At 50.9% G+C, this 18,552-nt stretch overlaps 1 protein-coding gene across 6 annotated transcripts in view; it reads right to left on the bottom strand.

The window, feature by feature from the left end:
- Positions 1–7,825: 7,825 nt before the first annotated feature.
- KDM2A (lysine demethylase 2A) overlaps positions 7,826–18,552 on the bottom strand; it is a 117,199-nt gene continuing 106,472 nt past the window's right edge. For 5 of the 6 annotated variants that reach the window (XM_036995237.2, XM_073217493.1, XM_036995236.2 and 2 more), the window contains 6 exons: positions 17,091–17,180; positions 14,450–15,165; positions 12,535–12,698; positions 11,776–11,934; positions 10,980–11,195; positions 7,826–10,567 (listed from right to left, as the gene is read on the bottom strand). In XM_036995237.2, the coding sequence (XP_036851132.1) occupies positions 10,386–10,567; positions 10,980–11,195; positions 11,776–11,934; positions 12,535–12,698; positions 14,450–15,165; positions 17,091–17,180 (1,527 nt within the window). In that variant the 3' untranslated portion in view covers positions 7,826–10,385. The remainder of the gene's footprint in view (positions 10,568–10,979; positions 11,196–11,775; positions 11,935–12,534; positions 12,699–14,449; positions 15,166–17,090; positions 17,181–18,552) is intronic. The other variant, XR_005055071.2, reaches the window with a different exon arrangement.

An 18,552-nucleotide genomic window follows, 5' to 3' on the forward strand; every position in this document is an offset into this window, starting at 1 on the left:
TCCCGCCTCCACCTGGAGCAGGCCTGGACCCCAGACTGGCACTTCAGAACGTGATGCCAGGGACTTGGACTTCAGACCCTGCAAAAAACCCTTGACCCCTTGACCTGGGGCACTACCTGACGCCAGACCTGGATTGAAGTTCCTGAGACCAGACTCTAAACAGGACCCTAGCCCCAGACCTTGGACCACTGCCTGAGACCCTGACCATAACTGCTCAGATCACAACCCTTTGTCCCCTACCCCACACCCAGATCCTGATACTGACCCCAGACCCCTAACAGTATCCCGGATCCAGATTTTGGACCACCATCTCAAACACCGATTTTATCCTGGTTGCTGACACCAACCCTAATTCCCACCCCAGACTTGCACGGCTATAATGACCCTAAACCCTAAACCCTGGACTTGTAGGAAGGAAGAGCCCAGACCTGGACTTGGACTGTTAACTCTAGACCCAGCACCCAGATCTCTGGACACGAACGTAAAATCAGAACATCCAACCAGGGACCCAGACTGCATCTAGAACCCCTGACAGGTCACCATGAACCTCAGACCTCTAACAACTGCCGTCAGACTCCAGACCTGGCCCAGCCCCAGTCCCTCCCCCTCCTGCTTCAGACCCAATCCTGGCCCCAGGCCTCCCACTCAGGACCAAGGACCCTGCACCAATCCTTGCCCTCCCTGGACAGGCTTGTAGGCCCAGGTCCCTGGCCTGCACTCCAACCCATCCATGGAAACGTGATGAGTAACCATGATTACACAACATGGGATTAAACCTCTCTCTGCCTGGACAGGCACAGGGGTCTCAATGCTGCCTGGTGAGAGAAATTCAGTTCGCCGAGAGTCCACTGGGTGGAAGGGCGGAGGGGTGGTGGGTGCAGAGAGACCATGTGCCTCACAGCAGCACTCCCTATCTCAAATGCCTCTCTCTAGAACCTCCCTCTGCTTTCCAAGGTGAACAGATGCCTTCTCAGTCCAGGGCATGTAGACCTCAAGCCTCATGCCACTTTGTGGCTGAGTAAACAGTATCCTTTTGTAAAGCAGGGACCTCTGCCCTGTGCAGAGCCCAGCAGAGATGGTAAGGTCCTTCAAAGTAGGACACCATATCCACCCAGATAACCCAAGTCAGACCTTCAGGCATCACCTTTGACCCCTCCTCTCCCCCTACCCTAATCTCTCACCACACCCTTTTGTCTGGTCTTCTTCTGAGGATTCCCGTGGCTGCTGTCCTGATGCGGCCCTGACCAAAGATGCCTCTCTCAAATCTAGATCTGATGGAGTTACTGCCTCCTTAGCACCAAGAAGCAGGACTCCAGGCTTCTTGAGCTGCTGAGAATGAGGGCTCACAGGAGGGGCTGCAGGCCCTCACCCACTCTGCCCAAAGCCGATCAGGTGAGCAAGTTCCTTAACCTGCAAGTCAAGGTCTAGGGTGACTGGGCCCTGCCCTCCTGCTCAGCTGTGTCTTTGCCGTCCTTTGTACTTGAGGTCCCCCCGTCTGTCAGTCCTCACCTCTGCGCCCTTGCCCTTCCATGTGCCTGGAGGCCCTCTGTGTGCTCTTTCATAGCTAACTCCTGCTCATCTCTTAAGAGCCGCCTCCTCCAGGTGGCCTTCCCCAACCCCCTAACCCCAACTGTGTATGTCTTTAATTCTACACTTAGCACCTATTTCTTTGATCCGAAACATTATCACTTGAAAGATGCATGATTTCAAGTTTTTGACAATAGCAGCATGGGGTGGGGTGAGGTGAAACTTTATTAAAAATGTTTGCATCAATTGGAAAATACATCCTGTTGTTGGAAATGCTAATATTTTTAAAAAGGTACATACAGTCTCCAAATATAAGTGATGATTCCACTTCATATCTTGCTCCTAGTACCCACCACAGGACTTGACACAGACATGCATGCATAAGTCAAAGTTTGATGACTGAATGAATGAACTCTTCAGCTCAAGGTGGCACATGCAGCTTGGGGCAAAACAGAGCCACAACGGGAGGCTTCTAACTTCCCTTCCTCTTGCTCCACCCCAGCTCTTCTAGACTCTGACCATAGCCACGTGCTGGCCTGGTTTCTGGAGCAGCCCCCATTTAAAAAATTCTTCCTGATGAACTTGTCAGACCAGAGTTCCTGTGGGTTGTGAATTTCCAGCCATGCTGCTGCAGGAGGTGGCTTTACTACTCTCCTCCCGTCACCTGAAAACCCAGACAGTCCCTCCCACCCATTGCCCAACCTGCAGCCCTGGGAGGCCTGAAGCCTGCATCCTTCAAGAGAGTCAGTCTCCAGGGTACCCCTCACTGATTCCTGGAGCCCAAGAAAGTGGTTTCTGGAAGCCGTGGGCAGGAAGAACTTGGTGTAGCCGGGACCTGGGGGAGGCTGTTTTGGGGGATGATGCTGCTCTCTGGTGGTTGAGGGAAGGTTGGTTGTAAACTTGCCTCTTCAGGCTGGCTTGCCATTCCTTCTCTCAACAAACCTTCATCTGGTGCCCAGACTGTGCCAGCCTCTGGCCAGGATGCTGGGAGTGAAAAAGAAGTGGACCCCATCTCTGCCCAGCTGGAAGACCCCCAGATATCATTACCTGGCATCTCCCCGATGACTAAGAGGTGTGGCAAACTTCTCTCGCTCCCCCTACCCAACCTGCTCCTCTCCTGCTTACCTATCGTGGCTCCTGCATCTTCCAAAAACCGAGCAACCATCCTTGCTTCCTTCCTCCCTTCTTTCTCACTCGCCCCCACCTCAATGTCAGCACATGCAGGCTGTCATCCAGCCTGTCCTGTCGACTACCTGGTGTGTCTGTTTCCAGAGTACAGACCGGATCCTTCCACCATTCCCAGCTTAACCCAGTCTGAGTGCCATCACCTCCCCCCGGTGCTGGGGCCTGCGCCTGTCTCCTTGTGCCTCGCTGCCTCTCCTCTGGCCTGAGCTTTGACAGGCCTAAATCAAGCCCCACCTCCAACCACTACTCCTGCACTTGGGGTAAAACTCTCCCTCATTTTCTGGGCCTGTAAGGCCTGCCCACCTCCTCTCTAATTCCACACCTCCCACACTGTCCCTTGCCCCTTAGTCTCCAGTCTCTCTGGTCCTTCTGTCACCACAATAAGCTAAGTTCATTTTCACCCCTGGGATCTTGACTTTGTATTGCTCCTCGCCTGGAATGCCCTTCCCTCCTTTCCAGCAAAGCGGGCTCATGGCTCACCCTGTATCTTATGGGCTGCAGGTTTCCTGCTCGGGGGGCTCTCTCCCTTGGTGCCCTGTTTGTCATGGACACTACTACGTTCCTCAAAGCAGCATGGCACCCAGGACAAAATTAGGGATACAAAGAGAACAGGATTTGGTGGTGACCCAGTCTGGTGGGGAAAAACGTATACCTCCAATGATAACAAGAGCTACAGTGAGAGGAGGTGGGGCACTCCGGAGAAGAAAGTCAGGGGAAGCATGGGGGAGGGCCAGTGAGGCAAAGGGAGGGTTCGGGAGGGCCTTGACCTTCAGATGGTGTGTGGGGTGGGGTGGGGTGGGGTGGGGGGGTATCCATGTTGACTGAGAAACTCCTGCCTAACATGGACCATCCACCTCTCTGATGTCTAGGCTCTGGTTGGAATGCTGGGAACTCACTTGGTTTACTCACTCACCCAACAATATTTGTTGACTCATACTGTGTGCCAGGCCTTGGGGATCCAAGACAGGCAGAGACAGTGAACTTATGGGCAAACTATACATGGTAGTAACTACTGACATTTACTGGGTTCTCACTATGTGCAGGGCACTGTTCTTAGAGCCCGGATGATCTCATTTAAAGCTCCTGACATCTTTATGAGACAGGTGACAAGTTATTATAACAGCCTCTTCAGGTGAAGTCAGAGAAACCTCTGAAGAAGGGCGTTTTTGACAAAGCCAGGGTGGGAGGGCAAGCAGCTTACTGGCAGGGAGAGAGCCTTTCAAGAACGCGGAACATTAAGTGGGGAGGACTGGAAGGACGAGAAGGGGCCTGGTTACCCAGGAGGCTCCCACATCTCCAGGACACGGGCCCTCCCTTCCCTCGTTCCCAGTCCAAGGACCTATGGTGGCCCCTCAGCCACCAGGCGCGGGCCCACAATCCTGGGCCGGCTTCCAGACTGATGGCTCTGCCCGACATGCTTTCCGAGAGCTGCGCCTCCCGCTGGAAACCTCCGGAAGGTCACCCAGACCCCGCGCCGCTCTGGGCCCCAGCGTCCTTCTCCGCCTGAAAGCCCTAGTCAGGCCCCGCCCCGCCCCCATCCCGCGTCCAGGCCCCGCCCCGCCCCTGTCCAGGCTCCGCCTCGCTCCCGCCCCCGCCCTCGGCAGCATCCCGCCCCCCGCCGGCCGCCCCAGGGCGCATGCGTCCCCCGCGTCCGGCACTCGGCCTCGCGCCTTGCGTTTGCGCTGAGTGTCCGAACCGTGGCTTCGCAGCCCTGACAGACTTCACGCTTGTCTACTGGGACTTGCTGTGTCGCGGAGAGGGAGGATGTGTGAGGAAAGCACTAGGGACACATGCTGCTGCCACCTCCTACCGCCCCCTGGGTGCCCTGGGCAAGTTACTTAACCTCCCTGGGTCTTGCCTCTCTCATCTGTACACGGGGCGCCTCCAGCCTGGCCTCAATGGATTGTTTTGAGGATGAACGGATATGACGTGTGTGCAGTACTGGGCTGGTGGACATGGTTTGCCAAGTGGTCACTGTCACATGTGGAGTGTCTCGGGCCTCACTTGTGCCTCCCTGTAGGCATCCCCCGTGGTGTCTTCTCTCACCTTTCTTTTCTCTTCTTCACTCACTCTGCCTCTTTCTCTGCCTTTCCTTTCCTGGGTCTTTCAGGGTGTTTTCTCTCCATGTCTGGCTCTTTCTGCTTCTGTCCCTCTGTTTTGCTGTCGTAGCACTATCAGGGCACACTCTTGGGGATAGCAGCTAGACCTTCCTGCCCCTGTAGCTCTTCGGAGTGGGGTGGGTGGGGGACGACACAAGGTGGGTGACAGCGCTAGGCTGAGGGCAAACCCAGATGCCCCTCCACCTCAGGTGCCTGCTGTTTCCTGTCCACACATGGGTGTTGTTGCTGAGGTTTCCTTCTGGCCCTGGGCACCTGGGAAGGTGGTGGTAAGCAGCCAGCAAGTGCCAGGCCTGCTCTGCTGCTGGCCACCCAAATAACACCTAGCATAGAGCTGGCCTGGGAGGGCGAGAGAGAGCCCACTGCAAATGAAATGAAAGAGAGCCCCTTGTTCAAAAATTAAGAAATTCAAGGTAGTGACAGGAGAGCATTAAACTAAGGGTGGGGTTCTTCAGAGTGTAGGGCCCTGTGTGACTGCATGGGTCACTCACCCATGCAGTCACTCCTGCATCCCCCCCATACACCCACTTTTTATTACATTCAGTAAATTTCCTTATTCTCCAAATCCTGGGACCCACAAGGAAGGGAGAACTAGCTAAGGGCAGCCACACCGTCACAGAATTCAAAGCCACATGGGAGAGGGGTGTGGGCAACCCCTCAACTGGATGTTCAGCAGGGCATGAGAGGGCTGGGTTAGTAAACAGTGGAGTTCCAGAGCCCCAGGCCCAGTGTCCCCGTGTATCTTAGCTCTGCCACTGATCCCTAGACTGTTACTTCACCTGAGCCTTGGTTTTGTCATCTGCAAAAGGCACAGGATGTCTAGATTAATCCTTTCTGCTAGGAGGAAATGGGAAGGGCTTCTGGAGGAAGAGGTGTTTGAAGGAAAGATTAGATTTTCATAGCTGTGGTGAGGGTAGTACACCCTAAGCACAGCAAGCTTGGGACAACAGGTCATTTGAGGCCTCAGACAGGAGCACCTACCGTCTGCTGACCATGCTGCTTCCCATTTTACAGAAGCCAGTGGCAGAATGAGTTACTCTGAGTTCAGACATGACCTTGGAGGGTTGCTGAAGATTCTTGTGTGTGCCTTAATTCATAGCTGAACCAGATTAGATTGGAAATAGGCACCAAAAAAAAAAAAAAAAAAAGGCTGGTGACATTAGCATAAGAAAGGACAGGAAAGATGTTGAGGTAGTGGAAAAAGTAAATTTGGAGAACACGGCAAGAGACTGGCTGTTTGGGGAAGGGATGGACCTCTGGGTATCTGAGCTACTACAAAAACTCAGCGGTGTAACAGTCATCCATTGTGCGCAAGCTCTGCATCACCTGCTGGGAAGGACACGGTGGGAATCAACAGACTGATTTCTGTCCTTGTGGACTTCCGGCCAGTTGGGGAGACTTGACTTCCTAAAAACCTGTAGGGTACTATGGGAGCATCCGATCCAGTCTTGAGCAGAGTGGAAGATGGTTTCCTGCAGGTAAGTAACATGTTTCCTGAGGAAGGTGTACCAGCAGAGGTAACGGCATGTGTAAAGGCCCAGGGATGGGGGAACTTAAGACTTTACCATGGGGGGAGGGGTAGGAGGGGGAAATGGAGAGGAAGCCCGAGGCCTCTATCAGGAGACCAACTCGCGGCCGGGTTTCGAGCATAGTAGTCAGCTCTCTAAGGGGCGTGGGCTGGCCGCCAACATGGGGAACAGGGGTTGGACTGGAGGCTGCGAGGCCCTCAGGGCTCAAGGTTCTGACAGTGGTGGCTTCGACTGGAGTGTGGCGATGAGGTAACCAAGAGGCAGATGGGTTTCTGAGAGAAACAGGAGGCAGACTGACTCTTCCTTTCTCGGCAGTGTTCAAGCATGGCCACATCCACACCTAGTGCTCAGGAAACCGACATGACACCGGCCCACCGTACGAGACCTCTTCTAGATCACACACACCTGGAGATGGAGATGGCCCTTAACCGCCAGCTTGGGGAGCAGGATGGGCAGAGACCCCCCCAGGTCCCCTTAAGGTAGAGCTGGAAGCATACTCGGGCTTCCAGGTGGGATTTCAGGGCTCCAGAGATGCTGCAGTCCGGGGAGGAAGCTGTTTCCTGGTAGCACGTAGCACTCTCCCCCAGACTGGGGGTCTATACCCCTCAAGCCAAGTGAGAGGCAACAGTGGGGTCGTGGTGGGACAAATGCCGACTGGAGCCCATTTGGCCAGACCTTGGTTCCGGGACTGCTCTGCTACCTTAGCGGATGAAGTTGGCATCTGCTGTCAGCCCCTAGAAACACCCAGACTTCCTCAGGGAAGCAGCACAAGGGTCCTTTCTGAGCACTGCCTTTGCAGTATGGGGGATTGCTGGGGGATCTTCTACTTCAGTTCGAACATCCATTTAAAAGTTCACCTTGACGAAATGAAGCAAGTGCTGCTTTCTGTCGTTAGAAAGGGAGACAAGTGGTACCAGAGCGCAGTTGTCCCGCCTGCGCTCAAAGGGCAGCGGCAGGCCGTCCCGGGCCCTGGCCTCCAGCACAAGGGGCTGCATTGACCTTCTGACTCATTCTCTCTCACCCACCCACACACACACACACACACACCAAGGCAGAAAAGGTTTTGTTTTTCTTTTTCTTTTTAAAGCCTTTTTATTACAAAAAAAAAAAAGAAAAAAAAAAAGAAAAAACAAATATATTTCCCATTGGAGGCTATTTCTTTGTCTTTAAAAATTTTTATTACACAAGTATCTCCCATTCCCACGTGTCAGAGGAACAATCTCCTTGCTCTTTCTAAAACCAATAGTGGAGAAGGTTTAGAAAACAAAAGTCTAACTAGTTTTTCTCCTTCCCTGGCCCAAAATAACCCCACTGTGTCAACTGAGATAGCATGACTTGTCCCCTTAATGCTTACATTTAATTAAAAATTTTTAGCACAACATTGGAGATTGACTCTAAATCAGCAACAAAAAATATATATTTACAGTATTTCTCCGAAAAACAAAAAACACAACCAAACCCTTTAAACATAGTGACTTTAGGAGTTTTATTTATGGAGCAGTTATTTTTTTAATCACCAAGTGATTTTATATTATATATATATATAAATTTTCTTCCTTTCCTTTGTGGTTTTCGCCCCGGTGCTTGGAAAGATGGCGGCAAGGTGTCTGGTCCTGCAGTCTGAGGAGGGCGGGCTCTCCTGGCAAGGCTGCATCTAGGAGCAGATTGCAGGAAATGCGGTGGGACTCCCGAGTTCCTCTGTCCCCCAACAGAGACTTTGCTTTCCTCCACAGAGACCCACCCTCACCTCTAAAAACCATTTCCCCCTCACAGTCCTGGAGAAAAGTAAAACCCAGCAAGGGCATAGGTCCATCTGCCATCACTCACACGCTCCCTTTCCTGCTGAACAATTTATGTGCACGGTAAAAATGCTTGTTTTTCCAAACCAAAAACAAAATGAAAACCAAAACCCAAAACAAACCATTAGCTTGGAAATTTCTGTGGATGCAATGTCCCAAAATCAGAGGCACTCTCCCGGCACAATCCCTGCTCTGAAGGGGTCTCTCCACCTCCCCTTTTATAAAAAGACAACAGAACAAAACAATCTTTTCAGTATTTTCCACAGGAGCAACCAAAAAAAGGCAGGAAGCTTCCAATTACAGGTCATTAGCAGTAACATTAATAAGGTTTTTGCTCAATACCCAGGGTTCTTTACAGAGAAGTTCCCCTAACTGAGGCACTCTGGAATAAGTCACTGGCATTTCCTCAAAATTTCAGCCCCAGGTCGCTGGGGCCCGGAGGCCAATGGAAGGGGCACAGGGTCACAAGGGAGCAGACTGCTGCTTGTAGATGCAGCCAAAAGAATCAGCAGATTTGGAAGAAACAGACACAATGCCACCCCCTACCAAGACCCTGTTTTCTCGGAGGCGGCTAGTCAATGCCAGGGTCAAAGCTGGGCTAGGTGGCAAAGAGGGGACCCCTCTGCCTCTATTGCTTTGGAAGTAGCAAGGGTGCAGATGGCATCTCTCCTCAGGTGGCTCACGCTTCAGACCCCTGGTGCTTGGGCTCCTTCCCCTCCCCTGTAGGGGTGCAGGAGGAGGAGAGCCTGAGACTGGGCTGCAGGAAAGGGGCCAGGAAGGGACGGGACTGGAGGACGAGGAGGCAGGGCAAGGTTGTGCTATCGCTATCCTTACAGATGGGGAGCAGAGTGCAAATCCGCGTCTATCATTTATAAGTTCTTGCCACAGGCTGCTGCTATTGAGCATCTCCTCACACACTTAAATATTGACCCAAAAGAAATTGCGACCTTTCTTTCCTTTTTTTTTTTTTAAAGTGCAAAAAGCTCTCTGCTGCCCTAGAGAGAGGATCTTTGGACAGGCCGTTCAATGCAAAGTAAAGGGGGCAGCTGATGGGGCTTGACACAGGGTGGTGGAGCAGGAGACACCATGCTCCCCTCCCATCCTCCCCAACACACATGCGTAATACACTCAGCCACGCACACAGAGGCACATGCACACCCCCTTCCACAGCGGAGGGCAGGTGACTGGCTTCTAAGCAGTCCCCCAACCAAAGATGCCAGATCAGTGAGCCACTGGGGCTAAATACAAGCCTGGGGGCTCTGGGGGCTGCAATACACCAGAGGCCCAGGGCCTGCTAAGGACTTGGCCCAGCTCTCTGCTCCCCCAAACTGGGGGAGATAGATAGGCTGCTCCCTCTGAGGACTTGCATCCTGGGAAAGCCCTGTTCAGGCAGGAATGAGGAGTATGTGGAAAAGGGTAGAGGGAGGGGGACAAGGATATGATGCCTGTCTCAAGAATCTGCCTAGGATGCAGTAAAATGGGGGTGTCCCTGGGGTAGACAGTTCCAGCTCCTCTGAAGAGTCTCAAACCCGGTAAGTGCAACAAGGACCTCATAGAGCCTAGTGGGAAGTCTGGGCTGGGGTAGCCTCATTATGCAAACTACAAGCATCAGACAGGACCAAGCTAACGGGAGGGAGAGCACAGACACAGACCAGAGGCTTTTAGACACCTCCACAGCACCAATGTGATCTGCATGGGTCTGGCATTCCCAGGGCTCCTGGCTCCTCCTGTACAAGCCAGGAAGTGTGACGGAGGAGAGACACACGCTGGACACCACAAGGAGAACCTGGCCAAGGAGACAGGGCCGCTTTCTTCCCTGGGAGTTTGCTCAGAACCAGGCACTGCTGGGGACCACGGATGGGAAGGGCACGAGGGCTCAGCACTGCTGACGGCTGCACAGACATCCCAAACTGAGAGCTCGGCCTCCTGGCGGGTGAGCAAGCAGGCAGGTGGGCAAGCACGCGAGCAAGCAGGCACCTTGACAGTACACAGCCTGCACTTTTCCCTCGCATCAATTTGCTACTCCCTTCTCCTTGGGAGGGAGAGGAGCAGACAGGTGTCTACCACCCTCTCTGCCCCGCCGGTAAGGGAGGGACTCAAAGGACAGGAGAGCAGAGAGGGAGTGTGAAGCTGGCCTCAGAGCCCGTGCAGGGTCAGGGAGAGAGGCTCTCCTGGCTGGGGTGTCAGGGGGAAAATCGGTTTCCTGTTCAGTCTGGGCTGGGTGTGTCTTAGCTGATCTTCTGTATCAGCTTCTCGTCAGACAGGCAGTACAGACTATTGATGGATAAGTCTGAGATGAAGTGCTCGCAGGCTTTTCGAGTGATCTGCTTGCATCCTCGAAGGTCAATCAAGGTGACGTTGGCGATGCGTCGTAAGTAGACCAGGGTCTGATCTGTCAATTTATTGCAACCTGTGGGGAAAGTGACCACAAGGACAGTGCTATGTATACACGGCCAGAGGTGCATGCCTCTGTTAACCAATTCACTAGCTCCTTCCCTCAAAATGCTCAACAAAAGCCCTATTAACCACCTGGGTCAGAGACCAAGCACTGTGGCCTCTGAAGGCCTCCTGACACCTCACTCCCTGCATGCTGACCAAACTATAGCTGGGTGGTGGCTGTGCTCTTGGGCACCAGACTATCATTTGAAACCTCGGTGCCTATGAGTTAAAGAAGTGACAGAAGCCTAAGTCCTTGTCCAGATTAGAGCAAACAAGTTAACACAGTTTAGTCAACAGACCCAAGTTCTTCTGGAAACTCCAGGGAAGGCCAGGCCCTCTTGGAGGAATGGGCACTGTTTGTCACCAACATCAGAGCAGCATACCTGCCATATTGAGCTCTGTGAGGGAGTAGCGAGTGGAAGACCCGACAGCTGTGAGCAGATTGGAGGATTGATCTGTCAGGTGACTGCAGTGACTGAGGTCGAGTCGAGACAGGAGGGGCATGTGGCGAATGATGAGGCGAAGTGTGGCATCTGTGATGTCAAGGCCTGCCAGCCGGAAGTCGGTCATGTTCCGGAGCTTGCTACGATTGTCCTGACCTGCACAGGCAAGCAAAGAGCCTACATTAACACTCTTAACTCTAGTCCAGCTCTAAAGCTGCAGGAAGCTTCAGCTACTTGCTGGCCAAGCCCCTTGCAGGGGGTTTAGCAGAACTGCCCACACCAGCCCTGCTTTCAGGGAGTGAGCAGAATGTGGGGGCAGTTTCTAGGAAACCAGACACGTTTCTTCTTTCCCAGCTGCTAGATTATGCCTCACTTGCTCAAGCAGAAGGGTATGTGCGGGACACTCCTTCTCTTCCCACCCTCCCACACTTTTCTAGACCGTGATGCAAACAGCTTTTCATGTTCCACCTCAACCATGGAGCCTTCCCAGAGTTTCTCAGGCTTATACTCCCTGGGTCCCAAACTCTACTGACCCACAAAGTGGATATATTCCTTAGGTAGTTACCTGGTTGTGAACAGTTAACCTGTACTTGTACACAGTCCATCATTCTCAACCTGCATTCTTTTATTCTTCCACAGTGTATTTTCTGAGACTACCTTAGCTTCTGAGGACAAAATCTGTCTTAAGACAAAGCTACCCCAAGACAAGCACAGAGAAATCAGGCCCAGAGCATACCTGGTTTATCAGCTGGTGGAGTCAGCAAGTCCCGAATTTGAGGGTCCTTGATTCCTACTGCCCACCGAAGATCAAGGGTCCTGAGAAGGGGGCAGCTGGAGGTGCTAAGGGCAGAGACTGCAGACCAGGAACAGCCTGCTAGGAGGAGGTCTTTCAGTCCTGCAGCAGAAGGAAACAGAGGCACAGGATAACGTACTCTGTCAGCACATCCAAAGCCTCAACTACCAGCTGACTGACCAAAGTAAATGGATTCCCTGTCTAACGGGAAAGAGGGACTATGTCCTAATCTTATTCTGGGAATCCAGCTCAAAGATTCCTATGGTCTCCTACATTTCACCTTAAAGTTTTGGTGGTGAAACAGATTCTTAGTTCCTACCAGAGCAATTTACGTATGAGGAACTTAGTATCTTTCCAAGATTTCAAATGTGCTGAAAGGAACAAGGCCTTATAAGAGGCTAATCAGGGCAGTGTTTTACTCAAATGTCCTCTTCAGTGGCTATGTGGACAAGACCTGCAGGGCTGGCAGCAGCACCTGATCACATGCTTTTTGTTGCTTAGTGTAGTGATTGGCCTGCCAGCCTGGAGTGGCACCCTGGGGACTGGCAGTTACAGTGGCCCTGGGTAAATCTCTTGCTAAGCAGAAAGGCCGCAATGGCACTGCACTGTCACCCTCAACTGCCCTGACATAACTCTAGGAAGCATCGCCGCTTTCCCTGTCTGCTCCTGATTCCCTGGGAGGCCAGTGGCAGGGCTGCTTACCTGGCAGCCTGTTGACAAGCCATGTTAGTTGTTTTTTGGAGATGTTGGTCCAACTGAGGTCGAGGCTAACCGGCTGCCTCTTGATGATGCCACTGAGAGCCTGGGGTACAATGGCCTTACACCTACTTAAGTCAATTTTTGTCCAAAGTCTCTTGTCACAGCACCTGTGACAGAAGGAAAGAGAACTCGCTGTTAATCAACTGAAATCCCTTGTTTGAGAGCTCTCATCTCAGGCTGCCGGAGGCTTCTGGGAAAAGAATTGTACCTGGAAGGTCAACTTCCCTGGGCACTACAAACACACAGGATCACGCCCTTTGTTTTTCCCTCAGAGAATAGGGCTTGTCCTCTACCTCAACCCTACAGGTTAACTAGTGGGTAACCTGACCAGTTCACCCTGATTTACTATGGATGGGCTGAGAACATGGCACAATTGCTAGGGATACCCAGCAAACAATAAGAAAGCATTAAAAGATTTCTTATTTCTTACCACTAGAAGTTACTAGTCTTGCTTCCATTCTTTCGCTTGTCAGTCACTCCCAGCTGCATGAGACACAGGATGCTAACTTGGCACATCCACAATTCATCCTGCCTGAGGCTCTAGAAAATCTAGAGCTTACCACTATTTCAGGCCAAAAGGGGCTTTTTATTATCAAGCCTGGAGAGTACTCTCCTATCCTTGTTGTTTCTGTCTCAGAACTCTCTTTATATTTTCTAGCCAGTCCAGGCCAGAACTGAAAGGGAGAGGCCTCCCTTCTTACCGCAATCTACAAGTCCATAGGCCACAAACAGCACTGCAACATGCGGGCTTCTGTTTAATATTTTACAGCCCCCACCCGCCCAGCCCAGCTCAGTCTGGCAGGCAGGGGAAGGAGATATGACACATAATGGGAGTCTTACATGGTGTGGCCTGGAAACCGAGGGAGAGCGCCAGGCAGGCCCGCTAGGCCTATGAACAGAGAATTTGGGTAGATTTGGGAAATAAACTCATGTTTGTGAAGAATGGCATTATTATTTAAAGACTGAAAAAGTTCCACCAATGGCAAATGAAACTTTATGGTGAAAACAAGCTATGATGACATAGTAGATCACAAGCTTTTATGTGTACAGGAATCCCCTGGCAGAAGATTTTTTAAAAACAGATTGCCCGGTCTCACCCCGAGGTTCTAGTTTAGGAAGTGTTGAGATGGGCCCTGAGAACCTGCATTTCCAAGAAGGTCCCAGGTGAGTGGCTCTTCCCAGTGCCACACTCTGGGAACTACTGGGGGCCAGAAAAAACAATACCCAGTGAAACTTTTGCTCAGCATTTCTAGGGATTTTAAGTGCTTTGATCTTTAACTTGAGAAGAAATGGGAGGTCTCGTTAAGGACAACAGAGTGTCAGGAAGCTTCAATACTGGACCCTGCTTGCTGGAGAAAGTAATTCTGATTCAGGCTTGTGGGATGAAAATTAAATCTGAACACCTTCAAATTCTATGAAAAACACATCTACCTCTTTCATTAGATGGAGAGGCAATGGAGTCAGGGGCTTAACAGTAGTCACTGTGTTAAGCAACAGGAGAGTGGCTGACACATCACAGGCTCGCAACAAATGTGTGACAAGTTCAGATGGCTTGGAGGAAAACTTATGACTCTGAAGTTTTAGCACAAACTATACAACTCCATCCCTTAAATCAGTTTTCTATGCCCTGTTGAGAGAGATGGGAAAGTATGCAGCAGGGAGAGGAGGTGAAGGGCCAAAGCCGCAGGCACAACTGGCCACACCTTTAACAGGATCGACTGTCTGGGGAACAGACTGGGTTGATTCAATCCTTTAGGACCTGACAAGCCTCCAGATGCCAAGACGCATGCTGTTCTCATATGGAAAGCCTGCCACCTACTCCCGTTCCCCTATTCCTGATCCCTGTTTCCCTGCTCACCATTTATACCACGTCTTGCACACTCGCATACATTCACAAAGTTCTCTGCGGCTGAGGTAGCGGAAGACAGACATCCAGACCTCCCGCTGCATCCAGCTTTCGTCTCCATCCTGAGCCCAACTGCCCCGGCCATTCAGCCTGGCCGCACCCCCCTCCTCTGCACTGTCATCTTCCTCCTCCTCCTCCTCCTCCTCTTCCTCCTCCTCTCCCCCCAGCCCCTCCTCATCCCCACGCTGGGGAGCTCGGGCTGGGCAGTGCTGCACTAGCACACGGGGGGAGTGGCGAAGGTTGGCAGAGGAGGCCGTGATGGCCTGCAGCTTGGGCACAATGGATGTCCCGTGGAGCTCTTTGGTGGGCCTCTGCAGCGTGACAGTGAGGTACGATCCCCGGATCTTGGCTTTCTCAACTTCAGACAGCTCCTTTTTGCCGCTGGGATTGTTCTCCTTTTCCCGTACCATGGTGCGCTCTGTGGCCTGTAGCCGCAGCAACTGCCGCCGTTTGAAGCGCTCATCGCGGCTGGCACTGTGGTGGTCGCTGGGGCCAGCCCCAGGGGATGACCGAGTCACCATACCCCGGGGGGAGACCGGGTCATGGATGAGCTGTAGCATGGAAGTGGGTGAGTGAGGTGGGGGCGTGAGGGGCTCGTCACAGCTCCGCAGCGGCCTCAGGACTTTGGCTTGCACAGCTTCTTCATCACTCTCTTCCATTTTCCGCTTCTGCAAAACAGGCCCCCAAAAGTCACATCATCTGTGCTTCCCTTCTTCAAAACCACTAAATTTACAGGGTGATCCCCACTGTTGCCCTCAGGGGACCAGAGAGAGGGCAGCACACTGCTTTCTACGGGCACACAGGGGTACCTGCATGCTGCAGGGTGCCATCTCCTCAGAATCTGCAATCTAGACTGCCAGCACCAGCAACTGAGCACACATCTGCTGGAGCTGATTACAGAACAAAACCCTTAAAATAGGTCACTTGGGAAATCTACCTGTGACAAAAAGGCTTATGTCCAAGTACAGAGGAGAGGGATCCAAATTTGGGCTGCATGATTCCATAGCTTGCTTTATTCATCTCACCCCAATTTTGGATTATAATTCCCTGGATAAAGACATTCTTTAAAGAGACCACAACTCTACCCATAGTTTCTAATTTAGCTCTTTTACCCAAGAGATGCTTCTGGCAAGAGAAAGAATGCTGGTGGTGGAAGAAAAGTAGCCTTCATATAGGACGCAGTATCTGACAACAGTTAAGTACCACTAACTTTTAGCTCCACCAGTATCTGAGCTGAACTCTACCAGGATGCTTCTTCTACGTAGCACCCTACCCTGGTCCCTAGAGACCAACCACATATAAGAAAGAAAGCACAGAATGAGAATCTCTCTGAAAAACTGTACTGCTCTTGGAGGAATCTGCTTAGAATGAAAATGAGGAATTCAGGTTGTGAAGCCAACATTACAAAGGACCACACCCTCATTGCATGCCACTTGTGCTCTCGTCACTTGCCCCTTCCGGAAGCCCACCTTAGCTATGTTGTGAAGCCTAACCAACGTGCTTCTACCACTAGGTTTTATAGCAGCAGATTTTCCTTAAGGAACCATTTTATGTCCTTTATCCTGCTCTCTTTCCTTTTTCATCTTAGGATTACGATGGACGGAAGAGAATGACCACCTCTGGGTGATGACTTCTACAATGCATCAGGTTACACCAAACCACAGTACCTGCCAACATGCCTGTTGCAGCTGGGCAGCAGGCGCCCACCACCTCAACCCACTGGGAAGACAAATGTGAAAGTTACTAGTATAGGTTCTTAGAATATGGAGAATTTTAGCAATAGTCAACTCTAGAAATCCCTGTTCTCAAAGATTTAAGACTGAGAATCCACCTACCTCAGTGCCTACATGGGAAGAAACAGAAGACCAAGATACCTGTCCCTACTTCTGTGCAGTACACCTGGAGGAGGCCGCTGGGCCTGGGTGACTTACACTAGGCCAGATGCTTCCTCTGTATGTGCCCTTAGCAGGTCTTGTCTTGCTGGCCTGAGTGACCAGAGTCCTTCTGGCCCTTGGACGTTACTGGTGACTATTGGGCAAGCAACTGCACCTGCTCAGGGCCAAGGTTATGGCATCAGTCTCCTCTGGGGAAGGGGCTGCCTCTGTAGGACACATTTGGGCACATAGGGGAGGACTTTCTATGAGGCCATTAAGGTGAAGGTGACAAAAATGTGAACCTGCTTAACTGGAAACTCCAGTACACCACTTTATTTACAAGCTGCCTCAGGTCACTGCCTCCCCTCAGGTTTCACTCCGCAGTAGCAACCCTGCTCACCTCATTTCCCTTCTTAAACAGCCCAGCTTTCTCTTTTTCTAGGGCCCCAGAGTAAAAAGAACCTCAGGAATCTGGAGACCCCAAGTGGAACAATACTAAGTAATACAGAAAAAACCACACAAGCATTAAAAGCTCAAACACAAGGAAAACAAATAACTAACCAAAGGAAAAGATATAAAACAAAACAAAATAAAAAACATAATCTCTCTGGGCCAGAAAAACTACACGAATAAAGTTGTAAAGGCAAACATATAGCTGTCTTCTAAGCTTGATGCTTCCTTTCTTCTCACAGTGCCAAGTCTGGACAAAATTCCCTTACCTGGGCCTTTTCTGAGCTGTCTTCCTGGTAGCACTTTGGACACTCCCAGCAATTTGGCAATTCCTCATTAAGCAATCCTTCTCCATCCATCTATAGGCAGATAGGAATGTTAAAAATGTTTCATTAAAGAAAAAAAAAAAGCCTATCTCTTAAGCCTCCTTGATCAAAATAACAGCCACATGGGTGGTAAGAGCCTGGAGGAGTTACCCATTCCTAAACACATTGGGTCATGGGGACCTAGAGCCATTCAACTTCACCCCCAGCCGCTGGGAAAACTAGCCACCTTCACTCTTGGTCACTTGACCAAAGTTAGGCTCCATGAGGAGATTCCCAGAGATCTGGGACAGTCTGGGGTCTCTTCTGACATATATTATCCTGAGGGTCTCATGGCACTTTACAAAAGGAACTGAACATACAGGAATGGTGCCAGACCTGATCTTGACAGTGAGGCATAGCAGTTCTAACTGCCTGGGTTCAGAGACTAGTAACCTAATCTCTGTGACTCAGTGTTCTCAAGTGTAAAGTGGGAATAAATAGCAATACCCATCTTACCGGGTTGTGCTAAGGATTAATGAATTACACATTATGTAAGTATTTAGAAAAAAGCCTGGCATACAGTAAATGCTTTGTACTAACCATTATTTGTATCATGGAGCTAAACCCTATTTTATTGATTCTAAGGATGCATCTTTTTTGTATTTGTTTCTAAAATTGGGTTGCTTCTCTCATTTAGCATTGTCTTACAATTGTTGTCAGCCAGCTGTCAGTCATGACATAGTTGACACCTTTGGGAAGACTAGAAAAGTACCAACACCAATGCCCTTTAGGTTTAAAGAAAAAATGAATAGGGTAGACTCAACTTTACAGGACTGTCTTAAAGATTAAACAAAAGAATGAGTGTAAAACACTGGTATGCCACTCTGGCTGCACATCAGAATCACCTGGGGAGCTTTTGGACGCACCTAGGCCTAGAGTCCACGCTCAAGAGTTGACTCAACTTCTGAGGCTGAAGTCTGAACTTTTTACTTTTCAAAAGCTCCTCGGTGTGTGCTGAGCCTGATACAGACTAAACATGCATTAACTGTTAGCTGATACTACAACTCTAACCATCTTTTGGGAGCTAATATCCAGAGATAAAATGAAGTATACAGTAGAGATGCTTGAAGGCTCGAGGCATTCCAAATTGCGCCAGGAAATTCCATGACAGCCTCGGGACTCCAAACACACCGTCCAGAGGCCAGACTGTAAGCTCCATGAGGGCAGGAACTGGGACTAAATTGTGTACTGGTTTATCCTCACGGTCTAGCCCAGTGCCTGACAAAGTGCAGACATCTGAATCAAGCACAGATGTTAGTGCAGACCACATGACCCACAGCTGAGGGCCCACATTAGGGATACTGGCAGCCTGTAGTGGCACATGTCCCACTCTCCTCTGATCCAACTCAGTATCTTTAGAAACTCT

The sequence above is a fragment of the Manis javanica genome, chromosome 11 (assembly GCF_040802235.1).
Source record: "Manis javanica isolate MJ-LG chromosome 11, MJ_LKY, whole genome shotgun sequence".
Taxonomy (NCBI): Eukaryota; Metazoa; Chordata; class Mammalia; order Pholidota; family Manidae; genus Manis; species Manis javanica.